General features: G+C 36.3%; 1 protein-coding gene across 5 annotated transcripts in view; it reads right to left on the minus strand.

Moving 5' to 3' along the window:
* Nucleotides 1-9,531, minus strand: part of ATMIN7 (HOPM interactor 7) — a 37,771-nt gene extending 28,240 nt beyond the window's left edge. Inside the window, exons 1-4 of one of the 5 annotated variants that reach the window (XM_020663126.2) lie at nt 9,341-9,531; nt 8,388-8,512; nt 4,702-4,777; nt 2,551-2,818 (exon numbers count right to left, since the gene is read on the minus strand). In XM_020663126.2, the coding sequence (XP_020518785.1) occupies nt 2,551-2,818; nt 4,702-4,777; nt 8,388-8,496 (453 nt within the window). In that variant the 5' untranslated portion in view covers nt 8,497-8,512; nt 9,341-9,531. Of the gene's footprint in view, nt 1-2,550; nt 2,819-4,701; nt 4,778-8,387; nt 8,546-9,210 lie in introns of all 5 variants that reach the window. The other 4 variants (XM_020663125.2, XM_020663123.2, XM_020663124.2 and 1 more) reach the window with 4 other exon arrangements.
* Nucleotides 9,532-12,390: the final 2,859 nt, after the last annotated feature.

Below are 12,390 nucleotides of genomic sequence, written 5' to 3' on the forward strand. Positions count from 1 at the left end.
AATATATGTTAATCTACAAGGGGAATCCAGTTATCTTTTAGGTGCCTCAGATAGCACTGATTGAGCCTCCATATGCAATCAAGGAGCATGAGAAAAAGCAAAAGTAAACCTTAATCCCCATCTCCGGGGCCATCGCCTCAGCCTTATTTAAGTCGCATGTACCCACCTGGACCCATGTGCCCTTGAGAACTTCTGCTAAAATTGAACTCTAGGATTCTGTTTGGAAGTTGGGCCCAGTAGCATCCTTTTGTCTAGTTCTCAATGAGTAACTCCAAGTGACTAATTTCCAACCCAACCAAGTTCTTTAGGATTATGTTGCACAAAATCATTGAACTCTCTGTACTTTCTCGTAGGTATTCTCGGTCCTTTCCTCCCTCTTTCTGCTGTATACTTTCATTTTTATAGTAATACAAGGTTAACATTATTAATAAAAAAAAAACTCTCTACTTTCTCAAGCTCCAATAGTTTATGTAAAGAACATTAAAGATCCCATTGTTTCTCTTTTTCCAAATACTTCAGGAAAAAAAAAATAGAACACAATTTCCAAAGATATTCTTCCCCTCCTCGACAACAATGCATTAAAAAGACATGACAAGGACATGGTACCTTTACTTTCTTTCTGAGAATTTGAGAAATATGGCACCCATTGACTCTGCCATTACTGAAGACACGTCAAATAGATTCCAGTAGTACTTCCAATCCCTACTTCCAAGTAGGGCTGCCAATGGACAGGGCGGGCCCTAGGCTTCCGGGCTGGGCCAGCTAATGGGCTGCGGGAGCCATTTTGGGTATAGAGTATAATTGGACAAGCCCAGCCGGGCTGAAATAAAGACCGAAATCTGGTCACCTAGCTGGGCTGCTCTGATAAGCATGTCTCATAATCTCTCTCTTGGATACACATTAACTGAATATTCTCTCTCTCTCTCTCTCCCTCTCACACACACAATGACACACAGAAGTTGGTTGGATGTGTTCTCTCTCTGCATCTACAACAGATTAGTACAAACTAAATAATCTTTCTCTATTCAATGGAGTTGTTTGCATGATCACTCTGTTGCTCATGCACATAATCTCTCTCTCTCTCTCTCTCTCTCTCTCTCTCTCTCCCTCCCTAGTAGGCGCATGTCCTCTCTCTCACTCCCCCAAGTAGGTGCATGTCCTTTCGGTTTTTGTTTCTTCACTGATAAAATATCACTAAAACTCAGGGAAAAGCCAAATATAACCTCTCTCTCTCCCTCGCTCTCTCTCTAACACACAATTTTTATAGTTGCATGTTATTCTGTTTTTGTTTCTTCAATGGTAAAACATCTCTTGAACTCAAGGAAACCACCCATAAACTCTCTCTCTTTCTCTCATTCTAGATTTCTCTCTAACTTACATAAAAGATCTCTCTCTAACTTGCATAAAGAATCTCTCTCTCTCTTTAGAAGCCACCCATAACATGTCTCTGACTTGCATAAACTCTCTCTTTCTCTCTCGCTCTAAAATGTATAAAAATTCTCTCTAAAAACAGAGGTCTCTCTACAAACCTCTCTCTCTATCTAAAAGTGTGCACAATATCTCTGAGAAATTTTACAAGTTCTTGGACCCTAACCACAAACCAAGATGCCTAACCTCTTCTTTTGTGTGGTCTCCTATATAAGTTCATATGTACCTTGGAGCATCATGTTGATGTGTTTCAATGCGAAATAAGTTTCCAAATAATTAGCAATGGAAGGTAACTAGAATACCAAATAATTAGCTTCTTTTTTTTTTTGTTTTGGCTTACAAGAAAAGTTTGGAGAGATTCAAAAAAAAAAAAGTTAAAAAGTCTAAATTGAGCCGAGCGGGCCGGGCCCAATAAGCCTAGTGGGCTGGGCCGAGCTTCTGAGTATAATTCTGGGCCCTAACGGGTCACACAGGGCTTTTGAGCTTTTAACGGATGGGCCTTATCGGGCATAGTTCCGGGCCGTGCCTCACCAGGCTGTGCAGAATCCGGTCCGGGCTTTCCCGGGCTCCGGGCAGGGCCCGGCCCATTGGCAGCCGTACTTCCAAGGAAGCTCATTTTTATTTATCTATATAGCGATCTACCTATCCCTATCTCTGTCCATCTCTCTGTCTAAATATCTGTCTATTAGCTCATCTCAGTTCATGTAAGTATGTATGTGTACGTGCATCCACACACGGAGGCACGTGCACATGCACACCCTTACCCCCATGTAATGCTCCAAGCTACTACTTCCAATCCCAAACCAACTCCTTGATTCCTATTTCAAATATTACGATCAAAACATAACTAGCTAAACCTTCAACATTATTTGTCCAAGAATTTTCCAAAGTCCATCGTGCGCATCGAGTTGTTAATGGCAGTCATTTCACATACTGACATACACGCAAGTCAAATAGAATGAAAGTATATTACTTTGAAAAAGAACATATAAAATCAATGCGACACAGTAAAATGCAACTTGGATTTATAAAAGGAATACAAATGATGTGTTTTACACAAACAGCAAAAAAATCAACAAGGAGCAAAAAGAACAACAAGAGTTAGAAGACAAGATCACATACATGAAGGCAATCCAATGCAAGCTCCACGAGCTTTACATTCTTTGTCTCAAATGCCAGTCGGAGTGGTTGTAGGACAAGCTCCGATTCAGCACCTTCTAAGGTATGACCAGCACTTGCTATCGTCATGGTAACAACTTCACCAGTCCTTGAGCTACAACTTGATTCATCAACCGCCTCTATCATAGCTACCACAGGTTGGGAGCCATCTGAATTGATACCATCTTTTGTGACTTCAGCCTCATCGATGTTGCTTGCTTTTGAGGGTATACTAAACAAATCCAAAGTGAAGAAATCATCAACCATTTGGAAACCACAAGCATATTAGTAAACTGAGGCACACATAAAAAGCATCATATCTGGAGATATCATGCTTATGCCATAAAGCTCCAAACAAATCAAATTCAAAATTGGTCACATTAGTAACAAAGCGAAGTCAATGTTCACTAATTACTAATATGAATTTTTTTAAGGAAATAAAAAATCTAGTGTCCATATATCAAGAGGAAAAAAAAAAGTCATCTAATTAGCGTGTCCCATTGAGCAATGATTTTTCTCTTTGTTTTTTTGAGAATAATGATTTTTCTCATTGTTGAGTAATACAACAGGCATGAGAAAGAAAATGTGTGTGTTGGTTTAATCCAAGGTTTTAAAAATCGTTGATCCAGACCGGAATCACCCGATCCGGATCAGAAATCATTGGAGCCGATTCAGTTCTCCATATATCGGGAACCAGCTGGTTCCCCCCAAACCACAATTCTATAACAAAACCGGCCGGTTCTATCAAAAAACCGGCAAATCAAGCTGGTTGAACTGTAACCCCCCATTTTTTAGTTATTTATGATTTTTTTTAACTTAAAGAGGGGGGACATGTGGGCCACCCTCCTTCGCACTAGGCAGGCAGTAGCCCCTTCACATGCCTCATCGCGTCCCCATCTTTTACAGCAATGCAAACCTCCACTTGATGTTGAAATTTTGAATGTGGGACAAAAGATTAATATTCTAGTTACAAGGGTATATAAATAAATGTCTTCGCTTGTTTTTTTGGCCTAAGATGCAAAGTTGCAAACCAAAATAAATGGCCAGGAAATTGCATCTTGTAAATGGCCTTTGCATCTTATAAAAAAAGCATCTTATGCGCTTTTTCTTTAAAAAAAGCAAAAAACTAATTGTAGGCATTAGATAATTATGAAAGTTAAAAAGAAATAGCATTTACACACTTCAAGCCAAAAAATTATGACATAATGACCCAATATAGTTCCATTTTTATAGCAACCCATCAACATATTGCATTTCCATTCAAACGAATTTGGTTCAGCTTTAATCTTTATTCTGATATCATATATTCTATCAAGAATCATAATATTTGAACAATAGCTCGCCACTGATCAAATTTCTCTCAATTTTTTAAATAAATAAAATAATTTAAAATAAATTAAACAGATTTCGCTCAAAATCAAGGGGAAAAAGAGAACCTTAGAAAGGCTAGATTTTTTGCCACCCCAATATAAGCAAAGTGTTTCATTATACCTCAAAAGGCTAAAATAAAGAACAACAAAATGAATTGATAATCAGGACAACAAGTACATGTGATTGTGTTGAGAAACAAGCCATCATGATTAGCACAGGAAATAAGCACTGAAACATCACCCCACCAACCTAGTCCCAATCCCCAAGATAAGTTAACCATGATGACATGAAGCTGCCTATGAATATTGTGTTCTCAACCAACAACAAAAAGGTCAAAGTATCACAGTGCCACATTATCAACACTCTATCACTGCCTGGAGAATGCTGATTCATTATTTGTGATTTCCTTTCCCTTTATTACTATATATCAAAAGAAATAGTTTTAGATAAGATACCAACTTATAACCACAGTTATAAGAATAAATTAAAGAAATACAAGGAAGGAATAATAACTAGCAAACCATATAACAAAGTGAAATAGCACCATAATTCTACAAAAAGTAACTCTAAATCCAGTCAAATGATACAAATGTCAAGGGACATTCTCAGAGGTTCAAATTTGAAACTTCTTCAACAATATAATTTGGACATTGGAAAAAACATAACAAAGAAATGCCAGGACATAGCTTTTCAAAATAAGAATACTCAAGTAAACTTAAAAGAGATAATATGATTAGTACAGACTTGTCATTCCCAGCCAAGATTGTAGTGTGGTTTTTTTCAGTTGAGAAGGACTGGCGATTGATTTCCTTTGTAGTGTCTGCAGGCAACAAAGACAAATGCACAAGAAAATCAACACATAACCAAACAAAATAAAGCAGAACGTGCTCAAAATGGAACTCATACACAACCTCATGAAACCCTATCAAGCAAATCACATAGCAATGTGTCAGAAATTACAGAAGATAAAAATGACAAAGAATCCTGATTCAACATAGAGTTGATAGTCCACATGACTGCTGCAGTTAAATAAATACAAAGGAATTCTCTTTTTGTAGAAACCTTACTGTAAATTAATATCCAGCAAGAAAACCACAGAGACTTTACTGAATCAATCATAGTCGTGTTTTGTATCCCTAGATTCCATTGGTCCTAGTTATCAAGAAAGAGACCTAGTTTACTAGTCAATCTAGAAAATATTCCAGTCAATTGAGATGAATTCAATACCTTTTTATAAGCAATGCACTGCCACACTCTTTACACCAAAGTTTCACTGCCGCCAGTACATCATGTACCGTTATAAAAAAAATAAAAAAAAGGGGGTAAGTCAGTGGGGATTTGGGCCACTAACCATTTTTCATTAATAAGTAAGAATGGTACAAAAGGATAAAGAGTTTATGGTACAATACTTTCATGAGAAGTCCTGGCCATATCATAAGAAATTAGAAGAGAAATAAAATCAGGTGGCCAGGCACGCCAAGCCGTGGCGTCATAGAGACTTGTAGCACTCTTGGCCAAGTGATCGACCACCGAGTTGGCCTCTCGGTAGACATGCTTAATACTCCAGGGGCGGCCATCCAGGTGGTAAAGGCAGTTTGGGAATGCGCTAGAATCTACGAATCACTCTCAATGAGCAGTGGAAAGCAATGCAGCTCAATAGCTAGCTAAATGCCCCTTTCAAGGGCTGAAAATTCAACAACAATATTGGATGTGTGCCCTAGAGGAACAGCAACAGCGGCACAAAACCCTCCCATATCGTTTCTGGTAATTCCTCCACAACCAGCTACTCCAAGGTTGCCAAGGGACGAGCCATCAATGTTTAGTTTATAGAGACCTGCTGGGAGTGGAGACCATGAGACCAAGATCAAAGTTTTAGTATGAATTGGGTGCCATTGGATTTTTAGGTTCTGAACTATAGGCTTCTCTAACAGATGGAAAGTCCATCCTTTCAACTTTGCTAAGCCTGCAACAATAGAACTGATCTGGTGCAGCAATTGTTCTCTTTTGGGCCTCTTACCTTCAAAGATACACAAATTCCTCTCAGTTCAGAGGAGCCAGATGGTTGTGGAGAACAGAGAGATTCAAACATTACGTAATCTTGTTGACCTAAACCTGAATTTGACCCAGCTCTCAAACATTAAAGGTATTGATGGGCCTATAGGGAAACTTTTGCCACATCGCCATATAATAGACCGCCGGAGAACTTGCGAGAAAGTACATAACAAAATAATATGGTTAACAGAATACGGTGTGCTAGATGGATCCCTTTGGACTGTAGTAGTTCAGATGTAGGGAGGCAGAGATGAAGGGCAATCCAAGTGAACCATTTGGCTCGAGAATAAGAATAAGAAGCCCATAAATTTTTTAATATCTCTCCAATGGGGGCATGTCCCTAATATAGTTCCAAGCGCTCTTAATAGAAAAAGATGTCATGAACCGTTATAGTGACTGACAGGTATATCATCGGGAAATTTGGAACTGGTGCCCATCTATCAGGCCAAGCATAGCACAAAGTTAAGTAGGAATTAGCTTATGTGATTCATAATGACTTTAGTACACATAAAAGCACTTCTTACATGGTACTCATTTTATTCTTATATTAAATCGTTCATTATCTACATGTTAGGGTTATGCAGTATCTGAGGTAATAGAAAGCATTCTTGTGCAAGTCTTTCTAATCTTTGAGCAGACATCGCATGTTCACAATAACTTTAGCAAAATGCCTGAAAAGTGCAGTTGCAACAAGGTATAAACAGTTGCAGGATCTTGGAAGTAGAGAAGGGAAGAGTGGTAGAAATGGTGTGACAAGATCAAGTGGAGGTAGCAAATGGAGGGAAGGAAGCAGCTGGCATAGTTACCAGGGATGATGAAGAAGATGAGGCACAAAAGATCTGACTTCCTGAGCATAGGTTATTAATCACAAGGACTGAATTTGTTTTGGGGGAAAAACGGGAAACTGAGTTTCTCCAGGGTAGCAAGGCTGGTGTTCAGTGTGCCCAGCAATCTAGAGGAGAGTTTGGCAAGAGATACAAGACGGGAAGCTCAATGTGAGCAAGACCAATCCCCAGAGATTACAAACTGTTTCAGGTTCAACAGGGGAATGGGAAAATGCGTGTTAAGGTCCCCATAGCTACTGCGAATTGAATGGTGGGGAACCTGGAGAACAAGCTTTAACTAGAGACCAGAAACTTCCTGAAAGTCCCAATTTGGGTTGAGATAGTGCCTCTGGAAACAAGAAAGCTTTGTACAATTTATCGAATAAATTGTGCAGAAATCTCAAAGGTGGCCAGGCTCCATACACGTTGGATGTTGAGGTGATCAGGAAGGGGCATCATGTGTTTCTACTTTCTAGTTTATTAAGTGACCAAGAAGGTTGGGGGATGGCTTCAAGCCTCAGAATTTGTTACAGAGCCTACAAGGATGGAGTACATTCAAATGTATTCGATGGAGATAACATTAGATGCCCCCTTTAGGAAAGATCTCAAAGATGGTAATTAGTGGGGTTGATGACCCATGAGCTGGCTGTGTTATGTATATTCAGATGGAATAGCAAAGACGAATAGATCAACTTGGCTATGTGAAGCCTTGAGAATAGCAGCAGTCAATGAAGGAGAAGATTTCCCAAAGGACAACAATGAAAAAAAAAAAACTGAGATCTCATCCTTCCTCTATTTTTGTCCTCAGTTTATACTTGCTTGTGATGGTACAACCTCTCAGTGTGTTTGTTTACGACCTTTCTTTATTTATATCCCTATTATATTAAGCATTTCCCTAAATACAAGGGAATGAAAATTTCTCAACCACTGAATGTCTATGTTAACTCAAACTCTATACTTTGTGTCTGTGTTGCATATAAAGGTCAAAGTAATCCCCTGGTCCTATGTCATGTGAAGAGGGACCTTCTAATGTCCTAATCTGCAACCGAACCAAGATAAACCTTGCTTCTAATGATACACACATAGGTGTTGGTCGATAACTAAGGTTCAGGAGGCAGAAGATATCAAGGATATTGAGCTTAGTGTTCTCGTGGGAAGCTTGTCGATCTCGCCTCAAAGATATGGAGAAGTAAGAACTTCACATCCACGCATCAATCACTCCTAACGTTACCGCATAAACCAGAATGACTAAAAGGTCTGATTTTTCAGGTGAGTGATAAATTCTGTCTTCAAAACTATTTTCATTATTTTTTTCTCATACTTGCTTATTTCCTTGGCTAAATGTATTTGCTTCTCATTTATCTATCTAAATCATATCTCCCAATGAACACTACAATGAGATGTGAAACAAGTGCAGTGCCAGTTAAATATTTAATAAAATGTAATTCACCAATTCGAGTGTAAAAGAATGGCACTTGGATGAGAATGGTATAAACCAACAATTAGTGATAAATAAATACATGAAATATATGAATTACACGGATGTATCCTTGCCTATATATGTCTGAAGAGCCTTCTGAAGCCCTCCATACTTCTTTCCCGAGCACTCCTTTAGCATCCATTCGAAAGACCGTGTAACAAACCCGCCAGCAGCTCCAGCCATGGCTTATCAAAAACCTCTGCAGACAATGGCACTAACTTTGCTCAGCTCACTGCCATTAAAACAATAAATATATATAATGATAGCTTAACAATTAATAAAAAATAATTAGAAAAAAAAAGAATTATTGATAAACAGCTAATGCAATGCAAAGTGCAACTGGAAATGATAAACAGCAAAACCATCGATCTCAATGATAAGTAAACGCAATAGAATTGGCACTATATATGCCCAAAAATTTACCCCATTTCTGAATTCTAAAAAAAGAAAGTGTCAGAATCATTGACGGGAGAATAGGTTTGAAGATGATGACTGCCGTGATCCAAAAAATTGAAAAATAAAGATTTTTTTTTTTTAAGTGAAACCATTTGAAAACAGTACACAAATCGTGTTTTCAATTATTGCGAGATCAGTTAGAATTGGCAAAACAAAAATAACGATAAAACTACCATCGAATTAGGGTACTACTGGGTTAAATCTGGAGCAATTTAGTGAGTTTTCCATTACAATTATTTTGATTTACAAAAAAAAAAAAAAAAAGAGAGCGGAGAAAATGTGGAAGGTTATTGGAATTTGCAGAAAGAGAGATCAGGAAGATAGCAATGAAGTCAATAAGAGAGAGAGAGAGAGAGAGAGAGAGAGAGAGAGAGGATCTTATGGATTAGATAGATCAAAATAGAAACCATAGTATAAGCTTTCTGAGTCGAACAGGCGCACCTTAATAAATAACCAGAGAAAATGAAAGAAGTAAACCAATCGTTGAAAGATAGAAAATCGAAATTCCCAAGAAAATCAAGGAGCTAGTGATGAAGTCAATAGGTCACAGTAAGAAGTAATGGATATCTACCCGCAAGGCTCCAGTTGATGAGAGAGAGAGGAACAAGTGACAGAAGAGAGAGAAGAAGAAGGGACAGAAGAGAGAGAAAATGAAAGAGTGACAGAAGAGATGTGCAGCGAGATCTGGAAGGAAAGCCACCTCCCCAAAATGAAGCGAGCGTTCTTTCGCTTTGAGAACGTATACTATGCTCCGGTGGGAGCAAACTGTATATCTACTCCCTCGGTCTATAAAAAGAAATTCCAATTTACATTCTCTGTGGGTTTCCTTGTTGCGGTTGAATGGAAATCGAAGGGTACTTTTTAGGAGGCTATCAAAATTTAAAAATTAAAAAAAATATTTTAAAATTAGACTTAAGGAAGTAAGTTTACAATACACTCCTACATGAGTATTGTTTTAAAATCCAGTAGGTGGATTGTTCACCCCACATATATCACTAAATCGGGGATCCAGATCGGTAAAAATCAATGACCTAAAATATATTAAAAAGTAAATATAATAAAATAAAAAATAAAGTATGGATTTATAGGGTCGAGATTTAAAAGGAGCTGAAAACATATTAAATAAGATTAAAAAATAAAAATAAATATAAAATTTGGGGCAAATGGAGCGAGGTCTAATGAAGAATCCGATTGGGACCCATACCATCCCAGAAGCAGCTTGGCCCAAACCCAAATCAAACCCGTCACATTTTAAAACACCATGCAGAGCATAGTTAGAATTTGCTTAAAACACGATGATTTAATAAAAAAATATCCATTTTTTAGAATGTATTAAGAACTTCGACTTTTGCAAAAGATATTCAAAAAATTGGATTGTTTTAATATAACCCATGTTAAACTGTATTTTGTCTTTTCTCAAAATAAACCATTTTAAAAACTTCCCCCCCCATAGCTTTATTAAAAATTAACATTCACTTCATTGATTTTATATATTTGGAATCAAGTTTAGAGATAAGAATTGAAAGTGCTATTAAAGTAAGAATCTTGATGTTACGAAAAAATCCATCAAATAAAATTTCACCAACAAATTCTCTTAAGAATTATATATAAAAAAAAACACAATGAATGCATTCCTAGAAAAAAATAATCTCTCAAAAACACCTGTATATCTCAAAGTAATAGGCAAAGTTACATAAAGATTTCATTGTACCCTCCCAGCTAATCCATCATATGATTTGTGTATCCACAGCAAAGCAAGCATTGCGATTGTATTTAATGAAAATTTGAACAAATATTTGTCAATATGGTAAGGACATAAATTTCTAGTTCAATAAATTGAAGGTATCCATTTATAATAACTGCAACTCATACTATTATCTCATGCCATTTTTGCATATTTGATTTTTTTCACCCTATTTTTTGATAAAAATCTAAAATATCCATGATTCGTTAACTTAATTTTTTTTGCTATTCGTATATTTTATCATGCTTTTTTGTTTCCGACTTTTTAGAATAAAACTTATGTATTAACGATATTTTGATTGGCCGATATATTGTGTCTCCCTAACTTGCTAACAACATGTGGGAGCATAGTATACACACTCGATATTCCGCTTTTTATAAATATCGTGAGCAACTTTATTTCTCATTGCCCCTACACTCTTACCATACTCAAATATAAAAATGTAATCTATCTTACCATCATAGATATAATTACTGAGGTAAATGTATGGTTAATAAACACTTGATATGCAACCGATTCAGTATTTACGTCATCATTATCATCATCCTCATATCCTTTTGTTCAAATATTTGGGGTCGGCTACACAAATCATAAATCACTATCTTGTTTTATAAATAGTCATACTCTCAGTAAAGACACAAGTCCCCAAATATTTTCTTACTACTTCCAACCATAACCATTTGGGTTTACCTATTGCCTTTTTTTAGCCTGTCACTTGAACTACCTCGCAACTCCTAATAGTTGTGGTCTTGAGTTTGTGCTGCACATGGCCAGTTCATCTAAATCTACTTTTTATCATCTTATCGTCTATTGGTGCCACACCTAAGTTATTTCGAATGTATTCATTTCAAAATTTTTCCCTTCTTATCAGGTTCTCAATATTTATGAACTTTTTGTAAAGTATTAAAAATCATAATAAAATGGTTGTATTCTTTTAGGAACTTAAAAACTATAATATAAAGGAATTTTAGCAAATATTTGAATTTTTTCAACATATCAGCTCAAACTAGCTGGTTTGTCGATCCAAATCGCCATCAATTTCAGATATGGGGAAGCCAGTTCGCCCAACCAATCCATATTTCCAAATACAAGGTCGATAGTATAGGACATTAAGATAGTTGATATTTTAAACATAATTTACGTGGATATTCCCCCAAATGTTTGTTCTTTTCCAAAATTTTCATGTGAATTTTAGTTTATTTCATTCATACTTGATATTTCAATCTTTATTCTTAAAATGCCACTACTCTAAAGTCAGAAAGTTACAAGTTTAATTTGAGACAACTTCAAGTTGATGTCTCAGACAATTTGAGAGGTTTCTCCTTATAGGTCTACAGTTGATAACTTTAGAACACTCGAGGTTGTTGAAAATCTCAAACACAACTTCAGACCTTAAGAATCCCAAACAGAGCCAATTTGGGGAAAAGTAAAAAATAAAATAAATAAGTATGAACATAAACAATAATTTTTTACAGTGATTTTTTAAATAAGTAAGTTGGAACATACTAGTGTAAATTTTTCCATTTTAAGTATATCGTAAAATATTTTGTACAACTAATGAGTAAACAATAGGTAAGGGCTCGTGGTTAGACGCATATTTATCATGTTTGGAAACAACAATATATCAATAAACCAAATTACCAGTAATAAATCGATTTAAAAAAAAATTGGAGGAAAAATTTGGGGCAAAAGTATGGTCCCCAAAAATTACCTTGGTTAAGTAAGCTTGAATACTTCGGAATTGGCTGAATTTTTTTTTTTTTTTTAAATAATAATAAAAAAATAAAAAATCGGATATGCAAAAATATGGCATGTGATGGACTTATGATTTGCAATTATTGTAAAAATACATTGTAGCTATTGAACATTACTTATAG

The sequence above is a fragment of the Amborella trichopoda genome, chromosome 12, assembly GCF_054954075.1.
Source record: "Amborella trichopoda isolate Santa Cruz 75 chromosome 12, AtrichopodaSantaCruz75HAP2 v2.0, whole genome shotgun sequence".
Taxonomy (NCBI): Eukaryota; Viridiplantae; Streptophyta; class Magnoliopsida; order Amborellales; family Amborellaceae; genus Amborella; species Amborella trichopoda.